This window comes from Phocoena phocoena, chromosome 14, assembly GCF_963924675.1.
Source record: "Phocoena phocoena chromosome 14, mPhoPho1.1, whole genome shotgun sequence".
In the NCBI taxonomy this organism is placed as follows: Eukaryota; Metazoa; Chordata; class Mammalia; order Artiodactyla; family Phocoenidae; genus Phocoena; species Phocoena phocoena.
The window spans coordinates 44,544,061-44,568,924 of NC_089232.1; the positions used below are offsets into that span (position 1 = coordinate 44,544,061).

Here is a 24,864-nt window from a genome sequence, read left to right on the forward strand (position 1 = left end):
TATGGTATTAAAAAGCATTATTTAATATCTTTCAGTAATGGGACATATGTTTAGTTTTATACTTTTGTATAGTTCAGAATAATTAAATTTTGAAGTAAGTTTAAAACTACTGTGTAGCTGTAATTTTTTTTTTTTATTAAAAAGTCCTGTTGTCTGTTGCTGGAAAGTAGAAATAATTTTTTTAGCGATCAAGAATTGTATACAAGCAACCCCCAGTTTAGAGAGTAGCACTTTCAATCCAAATGACCACCTCTTTCTCACCTTATTTGCCTTCATTTCTAAACATTGTAAAGCAAACAAAGCAAAACAAAAACTTGAGTTTTTCTGGGGTTCAGCATTAGAGGAAGGAAAGAAATGGAAAAAGGAATATCTTGGGAGAGCTGGCCTGGGAGGTCTTAGAGTTTACATATTGTTGCCTATTCCAAAATACAGTCCTCTACTGTTTGAAATCCTGCCACTTAGGTACAAGACACACACACACACACACACACACACACACACACACACGTTTATGAGAGTGTTATAGAGAAAGGAGTTTTTTATTCTTTAGTAGGACTTATTTTAATCATATAATTTTCCTTTTAATGAGGTAAGTGCACGAAGAAAATGAGAGTTTTGATCTGAGATATGAAGAGAAGAGAAATGTAGAGAGTGTAGGTAATTTTAGAGCATGGGTACTGTTTGGAAAGGAGTTAGAGGTGTGTTTGGGGTGGTTTTGGTCATTGGTTTTTGTCATGCTTTGGGGAGGTACTGGGTTTATGGACATTGAAGAATGAGAAGTTGCCGATCATGAACTCAGAACAGGCGATTTCAAAAGTTCAGTATAAGGCTGATTTTGAGTTTAGGAAGAGAAGAATTCCCCCCTTCCCTACCCCCATGCACAATATGCAGTAGGACTTAGAATTCAGACAGCACTTTTATTTGCTTGTATTATAAATAAAGGAATCTTCTGTGCTCCTCTCCTTTGGAAGCCTTTACTTTTAAGGGAAAATAAGTTCCTATCCCAAATAATCAATGTGGTATATATATCTGCTCTATTTGAAAATTGTCCTTGAAATAATTTTTCATTTTTAAACAAAATGTTAAATATTTGGAGGAAAACAAATAAGTTTTTAACAGATTTATGTTCTCTATTTGCCTGTTATCTTGGGATTTAATATGGAATAGGACCTGTAATCTACCCATATAAAATTTTTTCTCAGCTGGAGGAGAATAGAACTACAGTAACAAAGCACAGTAATGTGTGTGTGTGTGTGTGTGTGTGTGTGTGTGTGTGTGTGGGTGTGGGTGTGTGGGGGTGTGTGTGTGTGTGTGTGTGTGTGGTGGGGCGCTTCTTTTTAAAGAGGGTATTGGGTTATTGCCTAGAATTGAATGGCTTAATATATGCACTTTCTTAGATATGATTTACAGGCTTTATTTCCTTGTGGTTTAATGGTTAAAAATTTTAGCATAATAATAGTAAATAGCTAGCTCTTACATAAGGCCACTTTTTATCAGGCACTGTCCTAAGGCCTTTTGCATACACAAACTCATTTGATCCTCTCATCACAATAAGCCTCGCCCAGTGGCTTTACATTTTTAACAGATTGGTCTCATCAGATTTTCAAATTTAAGCACTTTTTCCTTAGGTTACCAAACTTAAAACAACTCTAGTTTTAAAACTTTCTAAGAAAGAAATGGGCAAAATGTAAATTGATATATCTTAGTTAGTTTTCTCTGTAAACTTAATAGCCTAAATTGCAAAGATCATAAAAGCTAAAGAATTAGATATTACTATGTAAGGTCTAATTTCAGGGCTCCTATTTTGACCTCTTAATCTGCCAGGGGAGCTATTAAGTATGTTTAACATTTAGATGAATGGGTGTTATTATATGTTCTTGCTCTCTCAGATGATTTTTAAAAATTGTTACACCAAGTCAAGTACTGGAAGATGTGAATAAAATGAATGGTAAATACCCTTTTTCTCAAGAAATCTTTTTCCCCCCCCTACTATTAGTGTAGTAATCTCTGACTTCAAAACTGTTTGGGCGATGTTTTTGAGTGCGTTATTCTAATGCTAAAGTATTTATTGGCCTTCAGTCTTAAGGGATTCATTATTAGAAAATACTATTTTGAAAATATTATGTAGTTAATGAATAGTTTGGGATTTCTAACTATTGCATGAAGAGGCCAGAGATTTTCAGCTATGATATGACTTGGTGACAAGTGTTCTCAAATATCACATTATACAAGGGTTCAGTGAATAAAGTTTAAAGTTAAATATTAACTTCTGAGCTGAGAATACTAGACTCTCTTTAAAAATTGCTTTGCTTTATTTATGTTTGGAGTTAGAGAGGCAGGGAGGAAAAGAACTGAGTTTTTGATATTCAGGCCACTTCTGATTTGAAGAATTTTGCAGGGTTTTGCAGCCCACACAGTTTTACAGCAAGTTCCAAAAAATATCATACCTATTTCAATGTAGCTATATAGTCTTCTGAAGTATGTAGTTTCGTACATAGGCTCCATATCTTATAATGCTTCAGCATATCTCACATTTAAAAATATTTTCGCTGATTTGTCATTATATGTTGCCTTTTCTGCTAAGTCAAATGATAATATCAGTTAAAACAGTTGTGAGACGTTAGTAAAGACGTAATATTCTGCACTGGAACGAATGCCAATTTTATAAAGTTGAACAAAAATTTCAGAAATTTCTTATATAGATTTGTTTTTGTTTTATCAGTAAAATTTTAGTTTGGTCTTATGTCACTTTCCCAAAGCAAATGTGGTATAATTAGCACCTGAATATTTCTCCTCAAGCAAAGAGTCTATTAATAGTACCTGCAGTGGTGTCTAATAGATATTTATTGAAAGATCGATTTGGAGCAGGTGGTAATTAAGAATAAGTATATATTTGCAAGTCTCTGGATTTCTGTAGTTGCAAAAGAAGGAAAAGATAGCATTACCTGAGAAATATGAGATTGCTGAAATTAAGTAAAAACTTTTTTCTATTTAAGTAACATATTCAGTAAACATTAATAATTTGACTTTGTGATTCTCCTGTCACACCCTCATAAGGGTGCAAAATGCTGATAATTTAAGAGAAAGTAAGAAGAGACTCGCATTTCCCAGGCTTGAAATTTAAGCTGTTACCCTTCTTTGGGTCAGTCCATTTTTATCTTATCAGGTAACCATTGATTTTAAAGTTTTAAATGAAGCTGGAAACCAGCAGCATAATTCCCCTATCTGTCAAAATATAAATAAATAAAAATAAAACAAAATAAGGTTATAAAAAACTGTACATGGCTTTAAGTGCATTTCAAATATATTCAGTGGTTTACTCTGCCAGAATAACAACCCTCTTTTCTTTCTTTTCTTTTGGTGGCCTTCCCCTCCCCCTGCAAAAGTAGCTCCATTTGGTGTGAGCAACAAGCAAAAGACTAGAACAATAAACAGATAGAGGAAGGCGGTAGTGCCCGAGTATTAGTAGCCTAGTTACAGATTGCACTGCGTCAGACTGTTCCACACCCAGAAGGCGTCAGGTGACTTCAGTCCTGCTGCAGTTGTGCAGCAGAGGAGACTGCAGATACGGTTGAGGAAACGGATATTTCATGTCTCAGGGGGTAGATTTTTGCAGTTACAGCTTTTCTGTTGGTATGCATAATTGATAATTGCATCTGTAGGGCAGATCGTGACAAGAGATGGACGGTCAGAAGAAAACTTGGAAGGACAAGGGTATATCTGCTTTTTAATCTTTTATTCATTTTTTAATGTGACCAGTAATATATATTTCTATGAATAAGCTTTGCAATTTAGATATATTTTGGATTGAAAATGAAGCCTATGAAGGGTTTAAGTGTAAAGGATTAAAACAGCTATTTCAAATGTGTTTTTGCAGTTCGTTATGTATGAGAAAATGTCACGCTCTTCTGCTTCACTGGCATTTGATTTAGTCTTTGCAGTCCTATCGTTGATTAGGTTCTATTCTTTAATCTTGCAGGTTGTGAACAATATAGTTTTAACATAATTTCATTTGGTCACTTTGGTGTGATAAATCTACATAGCCATGTTTGTATTCCATAATGACATATTTTCTGTGACTAAGTTTTTTTTGTTTTTTAAATCTGACTTGGTGTAGTTGAAATTCTATCCAAAGGTTTGTAGATAGCAAGATCCTGTGTTTGCAGTAAGCCTGTTTTCTTCTTTGGAAATATTATTGAACCTTTAAAGTTATTACCAGTCACCTTTTAATTAGATTATAATTTTGTATATCTTAAAATGGTTAAAATGGATACACAGTAGTTTTAAATGTGTGTCCATATTTAAGTCACTAACCTTTGTCCTTGTAATAACCAATCAGTGATCTTGATCCCCTTTCCTCCCCCTTGAAAGCCCAGATCCTTTCAAGTCTCAGTGGATTGGGGTTGTGTAAGAATTTAAGCTTGTAAGTGTAATGAATATTTTTAAAGTATTTTATTATGTAGATGGTTAAATGTGCCATTTTAAGAAAAAGGGAAGGTGGGTGGGCTGTGTATCTGACCTTATAATAAATTGTCTTAGAAATTATTAGAGCTATTTTTTTTAACATCTTTATTGGAGTATAATTGCTTTACAATGGTGTGTTAGTTTCTGCTTTATAACAAAGTGAATCAGTTATACATATGTTCCCATATTAGAGCTATTTTTAAGTAGTCCACTTAGACATTCCACACAAGCAATTTGTTTTTCTGGCCACATTCAAGTTTTATAATTAAAAAAAAAATTTCTACAGCAGAATTATTAGCAGGATTGGTGATAATGTTTCTAAAAGCAGTATGTGGAGCTAATTACAGGAACCTTTACCACATCCTTTTAAAAATTGGTTCAATGAAGTATTGTGGGGAAAAGGTGAGCTTAAGATTGAGTTCATATTGAGACATTGGAAAGATCTTACAGTTAACACTTAACAGAAAATAATATAGCTTTGGAGTTTTACCTGTATGGTTTCTTTACATGTGAATTTAATGAACAGAGGGATTTTTATTTCTTCATCCTTCTGACCATTAGCATTACAAAGGGAAAGTAAATTGCTATATTAGTTTTTGATAAGTAAAACTGATAGTAGTGATAACAATACAATAAATCCAGACTTTAAAAATAGGTGAAAAATCACATCAGGGCCTACTCAGCAACTGTTAAGGCTCTGTATTAATAATTTGAGTCTTAGACCATTTAATAGCATCTTAAGTTCTTTATTTGCTAAACTAATTTAGGAATATTTTGAGATTGGAGAAATTAAGTTCCAGTATAGTCCATATTATTATACCAGACGTTTATTTTGATTATTTTTAGGTACTAAGTATAAAATCAAATTTACTCTTGAATGTCTGTCTCTGGGGAGCCTCATTTTGTATGTAAGTGGAATGGCCTGATATTTTTTTAGTGTTTGGCTTTTTTGCTTGGGAAGACTAACTTTACCTATTGTTCTGGTTCATTGCTTAAGTTATATTTTAGTATTTATCAGCAGCTAATTTTAACGTTGCAGATTAGAGGTTATGACTTAAATGGAAATCCGTGAGAAGCTGAAACTGCCAGGGAGTGAGTTTTTCCTCATTTTATGAAAAGTGTGGCGATAGAGGAAAGAATCTAAGCTTTCTAGGTATATTAAAAAACAAACTTAAGCCCATGTATTATTCTACTCTTTTCCCACCCTTGTTCCTTCCTTAAGTCCCATGGTTGAAACACATCCAGTTGGTACATCTGATTATGGTAACGTGTAAGGGTATAAAGAAGTGAGAGATACTTTGATTTCCGTGTTTTAAAAAGTTTTTTTTTAGCTTATTAACTAGTATTTAAGACATTTATCTTGCAGGCTAAGACCAAAATTAATAACTTATATTTTATACATTTTTCATCTTGGATTTTCTATTGTTCTTAGCGGGATACTTACAACAAATGAAATCTATGAAGTACTTGATTATTGGGGTTAAAATGGAAAGCATTGATTAAGACAGTCAAAAGATTTTCAAGAGCTTAAAATAGAAGGAATTGGGTAGGTTTGGGGGTTTGGGTGGGGTGGGAGAATGATTTAACCACTAAACAAGGTGTAATTTAGACAGTGAATAGAGCTTTCTGGGTAGAACAGAATATTTATAGGATAGTAGTTGAAAGATAAGATTGGTATAAGTAAAGAATGTAGAAGACTTGTAAGATCTAGGTCAGGTTTCCTCAAACTTCCCTGAAGAGGAGAATTACCTAGTGCTTCTTTATTTTTATATGATTCCTGTGACCCTATTCAGATCTACCACATGAAAATTTATAGGGGAAAGGCATGTCGATACATTAAGCACCTTGACAAAGGGTTGTGTTAATATTAGGCAAATGTAGGAAACACCAACCTAGTTTTTAAAGTTTCTGTTCTCGTATGTTTTGATTTTGGCCAGAGTGAGAATCTTACCGTTTATGGTCTTCAGTTTCCTCTTCTGCATGATTTCTAGTGTTCCAATTTTGATGTTCTCTGGTTTTATGAAAAGATACCCTGGGTCAGATTGCAGAAGACATTGACTTTTGGATTTTATCATAAAGGAAATAAAGAGCCTTTGGAAGTTTTAAAGTAGGGAGTGGTAAAATGACAGCAGGTTTGAAAGACTGTTTTGGAGTGCTATATAAGATAAATTGGAGAAGAACTTAGAAGCAGAACAGGATGACTGTATTTGTGCCTAGATGTGCCTGAACTTGGCCTGAAGTAGGAATGAAAAGGAGGTGGCAGGTTTGAGAAACTTAGAAAGGAATACTTGATATTTGACATAGATTTGTGGGACTAGGGTGAGGGAGGGACTCAAAGGACAACATGAAATTTCAGTCAGAGTGCAACCTTGGCCATGCTAGTGCTTTAGTGTCAGTAGAAATAGACTAAAGTAGGTAGAAATGATGCAGAGTTCTGTTTTGGAAACTTCAAATTTGAAGCTCAGAGAAATGACAGGCTTAATGATGAATGCAGAATTGGGAATTGAATGCAAAGTGCGACAGATGAATACTGTGAGGAAATTTGCATAGAAAGAACAGAAGAGGCTTCCCTGGTGGCGCAGTGGTTGAGAGTCCGCCTGCTGATGCAGGGGACACGGGTTCGTGCCCCGGTGCGGGTGCGGGAAGGTCCCACATGCCGCGGAGCGGCTGGGCCTGTGAGCCATGGCCGCTGAGCCTGCGCGTCCGGAGCCTGTGCTCCTCAACGGGAGAAGCCACAACAGCGAGAGGCCCGCGTAAAGCAAAAAAAAAAAAAAAAGAAAAAAAAAAGAACAGAAGATTAAGGAAGGAGAGCCTAAAACCTATATTGTGGGGACATGGAGCACAAGAAGTTATAGTCGGAGCAGTAAAAGCAGCAGGTTAGGGCTGGTTTCCTGATATTAGGGAGGGAGAGATTTTTCAAGAGGGAATGGATGGTTAAATACTAGAGAGAAGCCATTTAATGTGAAGATTGAGAAATGATTGTGGACCCTGTTGAATTTTAGGAATATGTACGACACTACCCATTATTAGTAGTGTTTTTGGGACTTGGCAGTTAACATACTGTAGGTGACCTTTGAGAGGAGTTTGTGTAGGATGGGGACAGAAATGTTTCTAGCATTAAAATTCAGTTTGATTATACGGCAAGACAGAAACTGACTTTGGACCATTTCTGGATCATACTTCTTGCAGAGGTTCTTGTAGGGCTCCCTTATCTTTACTTTTGCTAAGTCACTTTCAATTTCTTTCAAAGCTTAAGGTTACTGAGTATATGGGTAAAGGTGTACGCTCATACTGACATTCAGGTAGAGAGGAGAAAGGGGTCTTGGCTGCTTGAAATAAATGTCCCTGGGAATCCCCCCCCCCAAAAAAAAAATCCTGAGAAGGGAACTTGGGTGTTAATCAATTGCGAGACCTATTGATCGGAGGAAGCCTCCTGCTTTTCAGTTCTAAACGTAGTTGAAACCCAGCGTTTAATCATTTCATTAGATATTTCTTCTGGATCTTGGTTTAGTAGTGCAACACTGTGTGTGTGTATATATGTGTGTATGTTGTAGAAAATTTAGAAGGTCTGTGGAAGAATAAAACCATCACTTCACAGAGTGGTTTTGGTGTGTATTTCTAACGGTGTGTGTATGTGTTGGGGTTACGTATGGTACATTTTGTTCCATAATCATTTTTCTCACACTAAATGGGGAAATACCTTTCATTTAGAAATATTCTACATTGTTTTAATGGGTGTAGTATTCTAAGTATGTACTGTTAACCCCTTATAGTTAAATATTCAAGTTATTCCTACATTTTTTGCAAACATGAAGAATGCTAAAATGAATATAATTGAATATAAATTATTGCTCTTATAATTATTTCCAAATTGCTGGGTTATAGTATTTAGGCTTTTGGTTCATGTTGCAGAACTTCCCTTCAGAAAGATACAAATTATTTTGAGTAATGTATAGGAGTGTCTGTCCTGAAACCTTGGCCAGGATTAAGTACTACATATGCATTTCTGATGGTTTTAACTCTTTCTAAGATAGCTGTTTTGTCAGTTTTAAGTAAATTACTTAATGAGAACCAGATTTAAATTGAAAAAGAGTAAATTGGTAATTTTTTCCTCCTATATATGGTTTAAAGTCTTGCATGGATAAGTAGTGAGAGCAATGGAAATATCTTCTCAGTTTTCTTTATTTACCCAAATCCGGGTACTCTTAATTCCTTGTCAGAACTTCTAACTGGTTTTTCCACTAAATCCTATATGTTAAGCCAAATTAATCTTCCTAAAGTATGGCTCTAATCATAGCACTTAAGGGGTTTTCCTTTACTTTTCAAATTAAGTTCATACTATCCTGGACTTTTAAGAGGCATTCCATGGTCTAATCCTAGCCTTTATAATCCCATCTCCCATTACTCTGTCTCCAGCCACATTGAAGGACTTGTTTCCTAAACATGCCTGTTCTTTGCATTTGCTTGTGTTTTTCTCTCTGTCTAAAATCCCCCTTCCCATTTCATTTTGCCCAAGTCTTGTCAGAAGCCCAATCCTTCCTGAATTATTCACCTTCCAGGTGGAGGGAATCCAGTATTCCTCAGAACTCCTATCTCTTGGTTTTCATTTTGTGCCTTCTGTTACAGTTATATATCTATATATATTACAGTTATATATAACTAATATATATGTATATAATACATGTAATATATATATGTAATTAAAAATATATTATATAAATAAATATTGGCTTTTTTTCCTAGTCTGTAAATTCCTTGAAGGCAGCAAAAGAAACAGTGGTGGCCTTATCACTGGGTCTCCTCATTGACTCCGCACAGCTTTTCAACAAAGTGACAGGATGAGAACTTTGATGTTCAGCCAGGTTTACTCCTGGCCTGAGCCTTATACATCCATTCTTGGGAATTTTTTAAAATGGTTTTTCAAATGGGAGAAATAAAAGGGATCCCCTACCTTACCCCTTTTTTAAAGGAGCAATTAATTAACTTAAGCAACATCTGTAAATCCCGGATTTTTAGATCATACCCACAAGCAAGACATCTTAATAGTCACTTATTCTTGTTTTATGGGTAAGGAAACCAAGAAAACTAAAGAGATTAAATTATTTGTTCAGGACTAGACAGCTAGTGGCATAGGGTCATTATCATGGATAATGCTCATTTATGTTACTGGATGTGTATTTATGTGTATGTAATGTATATGTTTAAATTTGCCTCATTGCTTTCAAACTTTTTAATCCAATCACCTTTTAGGCATTTATGTAAGGTATTGCTAGACACTAAAATACTGTTTGTCTCTCCTCAATACCACGATCTTATATTTATTCTAGGTAGCTCAAAGCAATTTAAGATTAAAAAATTATTAAATGTTAATGATACTTCTGCAAGTCTATTGTTAAGAGTTGGCAATTGAGACAGATTTAGGAATTACTACTCTCAGATTACAGATTTGCCAAAATTCTGATTTTCCATAAGAATAGCTGTTGCTAGTGTATAGTTGTTGTATATACTAATTTGTGTATTTTTTCCACTTAAATAATCTAAAATTAAAATAGATTATCCTGGTCAGTGATGTGAATACTTTACCTTATTTCATTATCTGTATTATTAGCTATTTATTCATTGAGCATTTATACTGAGTGTGTGCCATAGGTGTGTAAGGTTATAGAAGTATAACTATAACTAGTTTACCTACTAGTGAAGTTGATTCTTTTTTTAAACTAGTAATTTGCTCAGACTTTTCCCCCTATTCCAGTTTATTAAGCTTTTCAGGTTTATAGAGTTATGGAACGTATGTTTTCCATTTAGTTTTTATTAGTAGAAAACAGGATTTTGGCAGCAATTTCCTATTTCTAAGGTTTGGTGCCTATTTCTTGTAATGTGTGTATGCCAACAAGAAGTAAAGTTGGAAGTGGGAAGTTAGAATTATTTTCTGCTGTATTTTTTGTCATCTTCTAATAAAGCTGGAAATGGAATGTGGGATTAAAGGAAGTGTTGAAAACAACATGAACTAATTAATTAAATTAATTGTGGTGGTGGTTATTGAACCTCACTGTTTTCAGTCTCAGAGAAATTTGGATTTTCCTAAGAAGGCAGCAACAATCATAGGTAGTTTTACCTTCCTTCAGTATATTAAGACATTTTCTACTTGAGGATACTTAATATAAGAGAAACAAGCACTTAAAGTAAGCTCAAATTTCATGGCAAATAATGGAGGGAAAAAGATTTTGTTAAGACTTGAAACATAAAACCAACAGTTATGAAAATAAGTTTTAGTTTATTTTTAACAAAATTTAGGTTGTAATCATAGCTGTGCATAAGTCTTAGAATGAACAGAGATGAATCAAGATTTTGGGCTTTTTGGTGTGTATTTTTTACTACAAAATTGGTAGCACAACATGATATTTTTGTGGTTGAATTTTCACAGTGGATCACATGTAATGTCCTTTTACAAAAATGTTCAAGGGTTTTAATGACTTTCCTCGTGGCTTCTCTTAATCTTTTGAGGTCAGATATTCTGTTTTGAAGTGCCTATTGGACAATCTCTTTTGGAGTAATTCTCCAACATCACTCAAAACATTAACCGTACAAAATGCTACATTATTAGGAAGATCTGCAGTTTTGTGTTGTGGTTGATTTGTGTTGTCTTATCTATTAATATCTATCTATCTGTAGCTATTTATAGTTTTAATTTATTTTTTTCAGAGAGAGGGACAATTTAGATGGCTTCTAGGAACCAGGACTTGCAATTTGAACAGAACATGATTTACTCCTATTACTGAATCTATGTTACTGGAATTTACTGGTCTGTGTATATAACTCTGCTCATGGTGTTAGTTAATTACTTCTCTCTTTAAATTGGGGTTGAAACACTATTTGGAATCCTCAAGTAGGGTAAAAAGCAAACTTGAGTACTGATAAATTCCTTTAAATACAAAATATGTGGTATGATGGAAAGAGTGAGACCTTCACAGTCAGACCTGAATTTTAATCAGTAACCCTGCACAATTTATTTAATAATACCTCTGAGCCTTGATTGCCTTATGTATAAAGTGCAGATAATAAACACTTTATAGAGTTGTTGTGATTAGTGATAATGTATATAAAGTACTTGCACAGTTCCTTGCTCAGAATAGGGGATTACTAAATTTTTATAGAAAGGGCAAATATAGAATTTATACTAGTTTTATGTAAAATGTTTCTTCCTTAGATGTGTGGTTGTTGAAATGGACAACATACAGTAAAGTTGTCAGAAGTAAAACAGGGAAGCTTTAGTGATGAAAGAGACAAGGACCTGAAATTGTATCTTTTAAAAACTCTAGCTACAGGATGAGGAGAGATGGCCAAGAGAGATGCTGGTTTGCCAAGTATTTGGTTGAGATACTTTGTAGCAATACTAGGTATCCTTCAACCTGAAACTTGCTAACTGAAACCAAGTTAGCAGTGCTTCCAGAGAAAGTTGAACTCACCTTTTAAAAAATCAGAGCTTAGTTAAGCATCGTATTTAATATTTGATTGCCCTGCTTGACTGTATCTCTTCAGACATTACTTTTATTTAGTGTGTTTAATTCATCAAGCATTTCCATGTGTGCAATCTCCATTCATTTTCAACTAACTTGTTAGGTGGCTATCATTTTTCTAATTTTACATGATGGTAACTAGAAGGAAGAAATAGGACTCAAGCTCCTCTTACCGTGTTTGCTGAAAGAGTTAAGCTCCCGCTCTGCACAGATATTTTTGTGGACCACCACCTGTCATTTTTTAGCCAAGTGAATGGTTATTATATGGAGATAAAATGCTTACTATGTGGTAATAAATGATCAACTCTGAATTCTAGTCACTTTTCCTGGCAATTGGGAAGAATTTGATTTAAGGATTGTGATTTCTAATAAATACATAATTATTTATTAATTTAAAGACCATGGTTGTGAAAAATAACAACTGAAAATTTAGTATCATTCTAATATTCATATGTTTATTTATTAACTTCCTTTTTAACTGCCTTTCTCATTCTTCATCTGACTTTATTAAAGAGAACTTAATATTTGCTTTTGCTTAGGAAGTAGGCATTTTACTGCTAGCTGTTCCTTGTTCTCCCAGTATTTTGGGGACCACCTAGTTCAATGTTTTTTTCCACCCAGACAAAAGATTTAAAAATTGAAACCTAACTTCAGGCTGTTCAAGGAAGAGCTACAGTAAGAATTTGATTTGAGGCAAAATGTAATTGGATGGCTCCTGCATGTAAGGCTGGCACTATTTTTAGCTATGACAGATGACAGTTAATGATTACCAGATGTAGGCAACTCGTCTTACTCTGCATTGGGCCAGAAGTGTTTCTTTTGAATAAGAGATGATAGTGTACTGAATTATTTTAAATGAAAATTTTAGTTTGATAAATTGCTACTGCTTAAAGCACTATCAAAATAAAGATTTTTCACATTTTCATTTGGAAAACAAAAGTGGGGAAGCACTGCAGGGAATAAATCACTTTTTTCTAAGTGACAAAAAATTGTTTAAATTGATCAAAATTATTTTAGTAATCCATAAGCATCTTATAAGAGGAAAAAGCACTGTTAGATTAATTTCAGATCTTTAAAAGGATATTTCATGAACATTTTATTTAAGAATAAAGTTTACATCACAGTAGGTTGCCTTGCATGATTAACACTCCATTCTGCAGTGTAGAAGGAAACTTCAGGAATCATGAAGGTTTAAATTTTCCTTTACAAGCCCTTTGTCTTAATTTTGGTTTCTCACGAATAAAGAGGCCATTGAACTCTTCCTTCATAAACAAAACTAATAAAGTGATTACAGAGGAATCCAAAATTAGCATTTTAGTGACCCTATAGTTCTTATTTAAAGATGTCCTTTATTTTAATTTGAAAATATTACAGTCTTTAATTATTCTTAGGAATAGAAACATTTTAATCTGATCACTATTCAGACAGTGCAGCAAATATTAATGAAGCAGGTAATGAGAATATAAAGATGAAATGCATTTAGCAGCCCTTCAGGGTCTAGTAAGGAGAGACAAGCCTGTAAAACAATATTTACTGTTTTATAAATTATCTGAAAGCATTGCTATTTGTTACTTAATAAGTGTGGATATCTGATGGTAGTTTAAATAAAACAAATGTTAAATCCAAAGCACAGAAACATTTTTTGAATAATTAGGATTAGTGCATGCTTTAAACTGGCATTAAGTGTGCATTCATTGTAATCAATTAGTAATATTTATTGAAGGTTTAGTTGGTTCAGGCTTTGTGCTCAGCTCTGGAGATGTGGTAGGTAGTAAGATAAAATGCTGTCTTCTGGAGCTTACAACCTAGCAGAGAAACATGTTTAAAATGACTTTTTTTTTTAAATTAAGTGTACATACAACTCATTGACTTAGTATATTTATGGAATTGTGCAGCCATCACCATCATTTAATTTCAGAACATTTTCATCCCCCCCCCCGCCAAAAAATCTTAAACCCATCATCAGTCACTCGCCATCTCTCCTCCTCCCAGTTACTGGCAACCACAAATCTACTTTCTGCCTCTCTAGAACTGCCTATTCTAGACACTTCATGTAAACAGAACCATACAACTGTGTAACCTTTTGTGTTTGCCTTCTTTAACTTAGCATATTTTCAAGCCTCATCCATGCTGTAGCATGTTATCAGTACTTCATTCCTTTTTATTATCCAATAATATTCCATTGTATGAATATTTTGTTTATTCATTAGTTGATGGACGTTTGGGCTGTTTCCACTTTGGGTTATTATGAATAATGCTGCTGTGAACATTTGTGTACATAGATTTTTTTCTAGTCTTTTGGGTGGAAATTCCTAGGTGTGGAATTGCTGGGTCATATGGTAACTCTCTGTTTAACTTTCTGAGGAATTGCCAAACAGTTTTTCACGGTGGCTGAATTTTACATTCCCATCAGCAATGTAAGAGGATTCCAATCATCATCACTCTTGCCAACATTTGTCATTGTCCATCTTTTTTACTTTAGCCATACTAGTGTGTCTGAAGTGGTATCTGATTGTGGTTTTGGTTTGCATTTCTCTGATGACTAATGACGTTGAGCATCTTTTCATTGCTTACTGACAATTTGTATGTATTCTTTGGAGAAATTAATATTCAAATCCTTTGCCCGTTTTTAATTGGTTTGTCTTTTTATTGTTGAGTTGTAAGAAGTTTTTTAAAATATATTCTGAATACAAGTCTTTTATCAGATATTTAATTTGTAAATATTTTCTCCCATTCTGTGGTTGAATTTTCACCTTGATAGTGTCCTTTAAAGCACAAAAGTTTTTAATTTATTGAGGTCAATTTATCTGGTTTTTTTTTTTTTAAACTGCTTCTGCTGTTGGTGACATATCTAAGAAACCATTGCCTAATCCAAAATCATGAAGATTTATACCTATTTTTTTCTTCTAAGTTTTGTACTTTAAACTCATTAGGTCTTTAATCCATTTTAAGTTAATTTTTGTATATGGTGTAACGTATGGGTGCAACTTCAGTCTTTTGCAGTTAGATATCCAGTTGTCCCAGCACCATTTGTTGAAAAAACTATTCTTTTCCCCATTGAATGTCTTGGCATCCTTGTCAAAATCAGTTGATCATAATGTAAATGTAATTTCTGGACTCTTCATTTTATTCCATAATCTATCTGTCCATCCTTTTGCAGCTACCAAACTGATTACTGTAGCTTTGTTGGAAGTTTTGAAAAGGGGAAGTGTGAATTCTCCAACTTTGTTGTTTTTCACAATTGTTTTTGGCTATTCTGGATCTCTTGCATTTCTATAGGAATTCTGCAACTGGTATGTCAGTTTTGGCTAAAAGGCAGCTAGGATTTTGATAGAGATTGCTCTGTAGATCAATTACCATTTTAATAATAGTGCCTTTTAATCTATAAACATGGGATGTCTTTCCATTTATTTGTCTTCTTTAATTTCTTTCAACAATATTTTGTAGTTTTCAGTTTCTGATATTTTGTAGTTTTCAGTTTCTGAGCCTTTCACTCTTTTTAAACTCTTTTTGATGCTATTGTAAATGGAATTATTTTCTTAATCCATTTTCAGATCGTTTGTTGCTAGTATAGAAATACAATTGATTTTTTTTTTTTTTTAAATCCTACAACCTTTCTGGACTTGTTCATTAGTTCTAGTAGTTTTTTGGTGGATTCCTTAGGATTTTCCACCTACAACATCATGTTATTTGCAAACAGATTGTTGCATTTCTTCCTTTACAATCTGCATATCTTTTATTTTTTTTCTTGACTAATTGCCCTGCCTCCATACCCCCAGGACAGTGTTGAATAGAAGTTGAAAGAGGGGATATCCTAGCCTAGTTCTTGGCCTTAGTGGGTGGGGACGCTTTCAGTCTTTCACCATTAAGTATGATGTTAGCTGTGGGTTTTTTGTAGATAACCTTTATCAGCTTGAGGACATTTCTTCCATTCCTATTCCTAGTTTGTCAGGTGTTTTTATAATGAAAGGGTCTTGGATTTTGTCAGATGCTGCTTCTGTGTCTAGTTGTGATGATCATGTGGGGTTTCGTCCTTGATTCTTTTAATATGGTGTATTATTGATTGGTTTTCATATGTGGAACCAACCTTGTATCCCTGTGATAAATACCACTTGGCCATGGTGTATAATCCTTTTTATGTGTTGCTAGATTCAGATTGCTAGTACTTTGTTGAGGATTATTTTGTCTGTATTCATAAGGAACCTTGGTCTGTAGTTTTCTTTTCTTGTGATGTGTCTGCCTGATTTTGGTATTAGGATTGAGCAAACATGTAAATTAACTAATGGATATAAATTTCTTGATGGATATTAGAAGCAATAGTATTTCAATATATTTCTCATAAAGGGTTTTAATAAAACTTTATGACTCCCTCCATTGAGAATCAACAATCCTGGATAAACTTAATCTTCCAAAGTTTTTTCATTTAAACCAATTTAAGGAATCTGAGACCTGAAATATTTGTGAGTGTCAATTAAGGTGGCTAGAAACTAATATTTTTTCATCCTTACAGCTTCACTAACAATTTCTTAAATTCCTTTACAAAAAAGGATTGAAATCCTTCTATACTTTGCACAATGACTGTGGTAACAGTATAGATTGCCTCTCAGACCTTCCTATTCTAGGAAATATTACTTTTGTCTTACGTGTGCCTATCAGTACCTAGTTGTCCTGTCTCTCTTGACTCTTTTTCCCTTTGTTCCTCCTCTGTGCTTTAAGGCTCTACCAGGGCATCCCTGGGGCTTATTTCCACAAGACTCTCATGGTTTCTGCTTTGAGAACTCTTGTATAGCTATTTACGTATTTTCATACAATATGTATCGACTTGCATACCAGATTTTCAGAGCTCTTCCATTTATTGAAAAGATCTCATTCTAGGAACCATTTAATAGGTGGAAAGGAAGCAGTAGGTTATGGTTTACTGTACTTTCATGCAGTTAGGTTTATATTAGGCTACAGTCACTGAATACTGCTGGATCATATACATGACTATTCCCATATCATCAACTTTGGGGAAATTGACTTTATTATACCCAAAGCACCAGAATTTTAACTATCAGCTGTATGTACATATTAAGCTAGTAGGGAGGGTATTCTCTTCCCAATAGGAAAGCCTACTGGGAAAACCACACTCTTAACCAGATTCACATGGTTCTTAAAAGATGCTTTCAGGGCTTCCCTGGTGGCGCAGTGGTTGAGAGTCCGCCTGCCGATGCAGGGGACATGGGTTTGCACCCCGGTCTGGGCCGCGGAGCGGCTAGGCCCGTGAGCTATGGCCACTGAACCTGCGCATTCCGGAGCCTGTGCTCCGCAATGGGAGAGGCCACAACAGTGAGAGGCCCGCGTACCGCAAAAAAAAAAAAAAAAAAAAAAAGATGCTTTCAACAGCTTGATTAATTATAGTTTTCTACTATGGAAACATACAGGTCAAGAATATTGGAATAGAGCTCTTTTCTCCTTTTTGGATTTAACTGTAGGTGAAGTATATATATTAAAATTTACGGGCTTCCCTGGTGGCGCAGTGGTTGAGAGTCCGCCTGCCGACGCAGGGGATATGGGTTCGTGCCCCGGTCTGGGAGGATCCCACATGCCGCGGAGCAGCTGGGCCCGTGAGCCATGGCCGCTGAGCCTGCGCGTCCGGAGCCTGTGCTCGCAATGCGAGAGGCCACAACAGTGAGAGGCCTGCGTACCGCAAAAAAAAAAAAAAATTTACAAGTTCCTTATCAATTAACCTATCTTGTTAATTTTACTTTCTTCTTGGCCTTTATGATTCATCTCACATGTAATAATTATCTGCTTATACTTTGCCTATTCATTATATGTGCAAATGTGTAACATTTTGAAGGACTTTAATGTGCTGGGCCTTTAATTTGGCACCATACATGAGTGTGAGCTTTATCAATAGGAAGCCTGTGTTAAAAATTCATGTTGTACCACTTATTAATTAAATCATTTGGGTCCAGTCATATAAGAGCTGGCTCTCACTTTCTTGTCTGAAAGCCTGCCTCATAGGGTTTTAAAAATTGAAAGAGGTAATGTCTACAGACAGTATTTGGTATAATTTAAGTGCCCAGTAAATGTTGACTCAGGAAATAAAGGGATATGTGGAGACTGTAGATCAGCAACCTGGAAAACATTTCTCAGGCCTAAAAAGTGTATAGCTTTTCAGTCTTTTTTTGGCGCCTCTCATACTGTTGTCATAGTGACATAGTTCATGATCGCTTGAAAAATTATAGGAATATGAATTTGTTGTTTTCCTAAAGCTTTAATAATGTTTGACCAAAAAAGAAAGAGTTTCTAGGAAGGTGCATTTCAAAAAGACTGATATAAATAAAAATACTTAAGCCTCTCTCCCCCCAGTAAATCTAGATCGAGAAAGGAAGCAGATATTTCAAAATTTTATTTGGCACAGATAATACAGCATTAAATCTCACTAATTTGGACGCACTGACTAGGAATTTGAATGCAAGATTGATATGTATCTTTGTACTAACTGTGAATCATGTTAGTTTCTGTGAGTCTAGAGGAAGTAGATCCTCATCCAAAGTTATACAATGCAGAGCCAGTACTAGAATGTGGGTCTCTTGAGTCCCAGTCACTGATATTTCCTTGCACCATAGCCATCTATATAGAAATCATAGACTACTTATAAATAATTCTTATCTAGTCATTGAAACTGTTCCAACAGTAACACTATTTTATTAGGTAATTTGGTTAGACGTTAATATATGTTGTATATACCTCTAAGCCTAAGTCATTTATTTCATAATCAGGTTTTACGGACTAGTTTTCTTTTTAGCATCTTTATTGGAGTATAATTGCTTTACAATGGTGTGTTAGTTTCTGCTGTATAACAAAGTGAACCAGCTATACGTATACATATATCCCCATATCCCCTCCCTCTTGCGTCTCCCTCCCACCCTCCCTATCCCACCCCTCTAGGTGGACACAAAGCACGGAGCTGATCTCCCTGTGCTATGCAGTTCCTTCCCACTAGCTGTCTATTTTACATTTGGTAGTATATATATGTCCATGCCACTCTCTCACTTTGTCCCAGCTTACCCTTCCCCCTCCCCATGTTCCCCAGTCCATTCTCTATGTCTGCTTCTTTATTCCTGTACTGACTAGTTTTTAATGATGGTAAGGAATAGTGAGGATATCTGCATTTATTTTTTATCACTAATAGTGATTTTGAAGGTTAATAAATGTTTTGGAGCACTTTGAGGACCAGACATTTTTACAAAGGAGGGATTTTTTCATATAAAAGTAGGTTTGGGGTGTACCTTACTTGCTCATTCTTCTAGGTTGTCAACTTTTAGATGCCCTATAATAGTGAAAACTTAGATAAGTTTTAAAATCCTTTTCCATGTGGTTTATAAAGTAACATGTTTGTGACATAACACAGCAATACAGTTTATTTAAAGTGACTCATAGGTTGACATTTTGTTTTCTTTTTCTCTGTATATTTATTTTTATCTATTTATTTTTTTGCGGTACGCGGGCCTCTCACTGTTGTGGCCTCTCCCGTTGCGGAGCACAGGCTCCGGACGCACAGGCTCAGCGGCCATGGCTCACGGGCCCAGCCGCTCCGTGGCGTGTGGGATCTTCCCGCACCGGGGCACGAACCCGCATCCCCTGCGTCGGCAGGCGGACTCTCAACCACTGCGCCACCAGGGAAGCCCTAGGTTGAGTTTTTTGAACAGTATCAGCTCAATGAGTGTTTGCTGAATGTCAGAAAACTATTAGCATCGCTGTTATTTCTTTATTCAGTGTTTATTATTCATAGTGTAGATACACTATTTCAAGTTCTGGTCCTGTCGCAGTTGTGTTAGTGTCTTGGTACAGTAGTGGAAACTAGTTGAATCGAACAAAACTGATGTAGATGTTTTCAGCAGAGTTGGAGCGAACTTGAAATAGGGAAAACTTTAATAAATAGTTGAAATCAGAGTTTGAAAACAAAGCCGTAAATCATATATAGGATGTTAAATTAATAGCATTCAAATCAAATCCTGTTTAGGAGAATGGAATAAATGTTCCCTAAACATAATAAATGTTGCTGAATCCCTGCTATGTGCGACATACTGTGATGGGCATTTAAAATATCTCAATCAGTATTCAAATGATATTTACTAATGGGAATTTAGGGCTTCATAATAATATCTAACATTTTACAGTTCACATGCATAATTTTTCCCACAAAAGTACCCTTAACCAGGGGTACCCTTAAAGTCAAATACCTTCGAGGACTTGGGGATCAAGATCAAAGCAGCCCCCAGAAATGTGATTTTTCTTTGTCACCCCCTTCATCTTAAAAATGAACAACTATTTAAAATTGTATTCGAGAGTATATCCATATTTATTTTACTGTAAGATTGCTCCCCCCACCCTAACTGTCCACAGTCCAGAAGGAGGTGAATTATGTTTAGCCTGTGAATTCAAGAGCCCCTTGACACACTGCAGAATTCTCCTTGGGTTGTACATAACCTGATCTTGAAACCACAGGTCTCTGGTTATTTGATCCCCACAGTGGCCTGTGTCCATGGGCCAAGAGCAGACTTGCTAGGTTAAGCTTTGTCTGATTCCTTACTATTAATAAACGTTATATAACACTGCAACACATTTTTTCTTTGACACCTAAAGTTTTATGGCATTGCATGTACCTCCTCCTAGAGGGAGATAGCTTTTTGGGTAATCTAAAGGCTGTTTCCCTCTGTTATTTGCTTTGCAGGAAATTTTTGTTTAATGATAGCCAAGTTAGGTTACAATTTTGTTAAGTTTCTCAGAGATCTTTTAAAAGCAGAGCTGTGAAACTCATCTGTGTAGTTTTTAGTAAAGTTTTAGTTTCTTGGCATGTTTTTTTTTGAATGAGTGATTTTTCTGCAGATAAGTATATTTTTGTGTCACTGAAATATCTTATTTTAGTGAGTGCATAAGATACTTTTTCTGTTGTTTAAATATATATATATCATGCATTTTGTGAAGATAAAAACCCTCAAGATGATTTTTAAGAAGCCTCTTGTTTTAGATTAGGTGTCCTGCCGTGTTGGGCTTGAGAGATTTAATAATCTTGTAGAGCCAGGATGACTTGGACATGTAGGACATAGATTTGAATGAGAAATATTTTATGGTAAGTGGAAATCAATATAAGGTGTTATGCTAATATACAGCTTAGGGTGGGTTTAAAATTTAGCTTATAAAGTTAATCTTTAGTATTTTAGGTTTTGGTTTTGCTTTATCTAGAGGCCTTCTTACTTTTGTGGGTGGAGTAAATATAAATGTGCCAAATACAAATGGGTAAAGTAATGTTCTAATTTCAGATTTCTTCTTTTTAAATTTTTAGTTGTTGACCTTCTCTACTGGAGAGACATTAAGAAGACTGGAGTGGTGTTTGGTGCCAGCTTATTCCTGCTGCTTTCATTGACGGTATTCAGCATTGTGAGTGTAACGGCCTACATTGCCTTGGCCCTGCTCTCTGTGACTATCTGCTTTAGGATATATAAGGGTGTGATCCAGGCTATCCAGAAATCTGATGAAGGCCACCCATTCAGGTGAGATGTTTGGAAAACAAGGCACACGTTGGCAGCACTATAAACAAGAGTAGTATTGAGACTTCACTCTGCTATCTGTAGAGTTACAGGCATGCATTTTTTTACTGCTGAAAGATAATTGCAAATGTTTGCTGAAAACCTATACCAAAAGCATCTGCTTTTGAGATTTCCTAACAGTCATTTCATAGGCTCATGATGGAAAAGACTGGGTTTATGTATCATTCGCCTAACTCTACTACTTGTTAGTAATATTTATTTATTAGAAGTAGGTATTGGTTACCTAATTTTACTTTTATGGAAGCTGTATCTTTTTAACATGTTTGGGATTGGTGAGAGTTATATTTTCTTTATTGCTTACTTTTTATGCTATCTGATATTAGAAATACCTTTCTTTCCAATAGTATGTTAATGTTTTTCTGTTATGCTTCCTCATCATGTCTATGTCTTTTCTTACCATTCCTTCTCTATCTAGTTTCTTCTTCTCCTTCCCTAAGGCATTACTTTTGTATTATCCTTTGGATAGCTCCTTTATTTCAGCATCTCCTTGCCTCTAAACCGTCATCTTCTTACCCTATTTTGACAAGTAGCATTATCTCTGCAATTGCTAATGGGGTGGACGCACCTCAGCTTTGGATCTTCTGACCTCACTTCATACTCATCACGTTCCCCACCCTCACCTCCCTTTAAAAATTGAGATAAGTCTAATTCACATACTATAAAATTCAGTGGTTTTCAGTATATTCACTGAATTGTACAACTGTCACCATCTCATTCCAGACATTTTCATCACACCCAAAAGACACTCTGCATCAGTACCTCTCGCAGCAACTCCCCACCCAGCCCCCCACAGCCACTAATTCATTATGTCTTTAAATGAGTCTTTTATCTCAGACTTGTCAATTTCTATCAGTTAACACCACTATTATCCTAATTTCAGGCTCCCGGTTTTCATGAAACTATGAGAATAGATACTACTCCATTTTACAGATGGGGAAACAAACTGAATTCAGTAACTTGAAGTTGCAACTTCAAAATAGCAGAGTTACATCATGCCACAAATCATAAAGGAATATGGTTTTTAATTAGTTACACTGAAATATATAAAAACATTGTCAAACGAACAATTCTAAATTATCTATAAATTTTACATATTGTTTGATTTTTAAAGAAGACTTTTAGAAGAAACTAGTGATTTCTTTATTCTTTATTTCCTTAGAAACACTGTCCTTAGCTCAAAGGCCTTTTATGGTTATTATAAAGTAAATTCAGCCAACATGCCAATTTAATAAGCCTTTTGGACAGTTTTCCAAGTTCTCCAGTCACATTAGTAAAGTTAATATCATACAGTTCTTATGTAATAACCTGTGGTCATTGGAAAATAGTGACGACTGTGCTGGCATTGCATTACTATCACATAAATGCCAGTTGAATGAATGTAAATATCCACAGGGTGTCACTGATGGAGAGTGCTGCCTTTGTGGCCTGCTGGCCAGGCATCTTGTTTTCAGCAAGAACAAAAGCAGTGGTACAAAGAAGCAGAATACCAGCTAAAGTCGTATCAGCCACTTTTCTATATTTCTTAAAGCTGCATAAATAAATTTTTGCTGATTTAAGGGTAGGTGTGAATGTTTGACTGTTTTTAACTTGATAATAACAACTTGCTATTTGTTGGCTAATAAATAACAAGCGTCCTATGCTAGACATTGTACTAATGAAGATATATTCCTAGTCCTTGACAGTTTATACTTTAGTAGAAAAAAATATACAAGTATACACATGTTTATATTTCAGGGCTGGATATGGTAATTACTGTAAGAATAATACAAAAGAAAGCATTGTTAGAGTTACATAGTAGGGTTGGGAGAGGCATCGTGTATGGATGGAATTTGAGATGGTGCTGACTGACGGTGTGCTATCTCCAGAGGTGAGAGGAGAGCACTGTGGATTAGGAAAACAGTGTGAGGAATAAAACTTCACATTAAGGTGAAAAATGTTTGGTGAATGGCTCAAGTTTGAGCTACAACATTGTAGTGAGAAATAAGGTTGGAAGGATTTAGGAGGGCTGTGGTAGAAAAGTTGGAACCATAGAATGTTTGAGTCTGAATGGATTCAGGAAGTCTGTTTTTTAATTTTGTAGAGTTGGAACCATGACCTAAAGAAGTTCAATGCCTTTTGCAAGGTTACATAGCTAGGTGGTAGCATGTCTCCTAATTCCCACCTGAGTTCAACCTAAATAGCACTATCTAGTATAGCTCAAATAAAACGAATCTGGCATTGGCTGAAGGAGTGAATCAGAAGCTGGATTAGAGACTGGTTTGGACACTGATAGACTATTCCAGTTTTTAAATAATGAGCACTTAAACGGTAGTGATGGTATAGCGAATGAAAACGAGGAGGCACAGGGACCTGGTGGTGCAGTGGTTGAGAGTCCGCCTGCCGATGCAGAGGACGCGGGTTCGTGCCCCAGTCCGGGAAGATCCCACATGCCGTGGAGAGGCTGGGCCCGTGAGCCACGGCCGCTGAGCCTGCGCATTTGGGGCATATTTCAGGGGTAAAACTATGAGACAAGGAGTTATCAAATAGGACTGTAATTTCCAGTGTAACTAGGGTCCACGGATATGGGGAGTTTTTGAGGAGGGACTGGGTAAAGAGTTGCTTCCAACAGATAAGAGAGAATCCTTAGCACTTCTGATTGCTCTAAGATAAATGGCTTCTTTGAAACAGTAACTAATGAAACAATTCCTTGCATTCCTGCCTACTTGACTTTTTCCCCCCATTACAGTTGTCTTCTTAAATTTTAACAATTCCAGCTGTATTTCAGTATAGATTGGGGCATCTAAATGGACAGTAACTATTGTGTTTCACTGAGATTGACTTTTGGCAGCCATTTCACAATTGGGGGCTTGGCTTATTGGATAGTTTCCCCTAAAGATTAGGCTGAGAGAGTATAGTATTTGGAAATGAGTAGAAGTTTTGTTAGGAAAACTTGATGGGATAACATTATGTCCTCCTGAAAAAACCAAATCCATAACAATAACCACCATTTATTGAGTGCTTCTTTGTGCCTGACTGTGTTAAGCACATTACTCATTGAAATCTCAAGATAATCTCCATTGTGTAAGCGAGGAAACTGAGGTTACAGGGATGACTAAATAACTTTCAAACGTTACACAGCCAGGTAAGTGGTAGAGCTTAAGATTCAAGCCCAGATACGTCTGATTTCAAAGCGTATGCTTTTTTTTCCATACCCGCGTTAGCAGTGAATTACCCCATGCTTGGTTGAGTTTTTACATTGTGCTTAATTTGGAAAGAGTAGGCTTCCATAGTAAAATATTTTA

The 24,864-nt window shown here is 35.5% G+C and overlaps 1 protein-coding gene across 5 annotated transcripts in view; it reads left to right on the forward strand.

Moving 5' to 3' along the window:
• RTN4 (reticulon 4) overlaps positions 1–24,864 on the forward strand; it is a 67,170-nt gene that overhangs the window by 30,574 nt on the left and 11,732 nt on the right. For 4 of the 5 annotated variants that reach the window (XM_065891183.1, XM_065891186.1, XM_065891185.1 and 1 more), the window contains one exon: positions 21,319–21,526. In XM_065891183.1, coding sequence (XP_065747255.1) covers positions 21,319–21,526 — 208 coding nt within the window. Of the gene's footprint in view, positions 1–3,433; positions 3,715–21,318; positions 21,527–24,864 lie in introns of those variants that run through there. The other variant, XM_065891187.1, reaches the window with a different exon arrangement.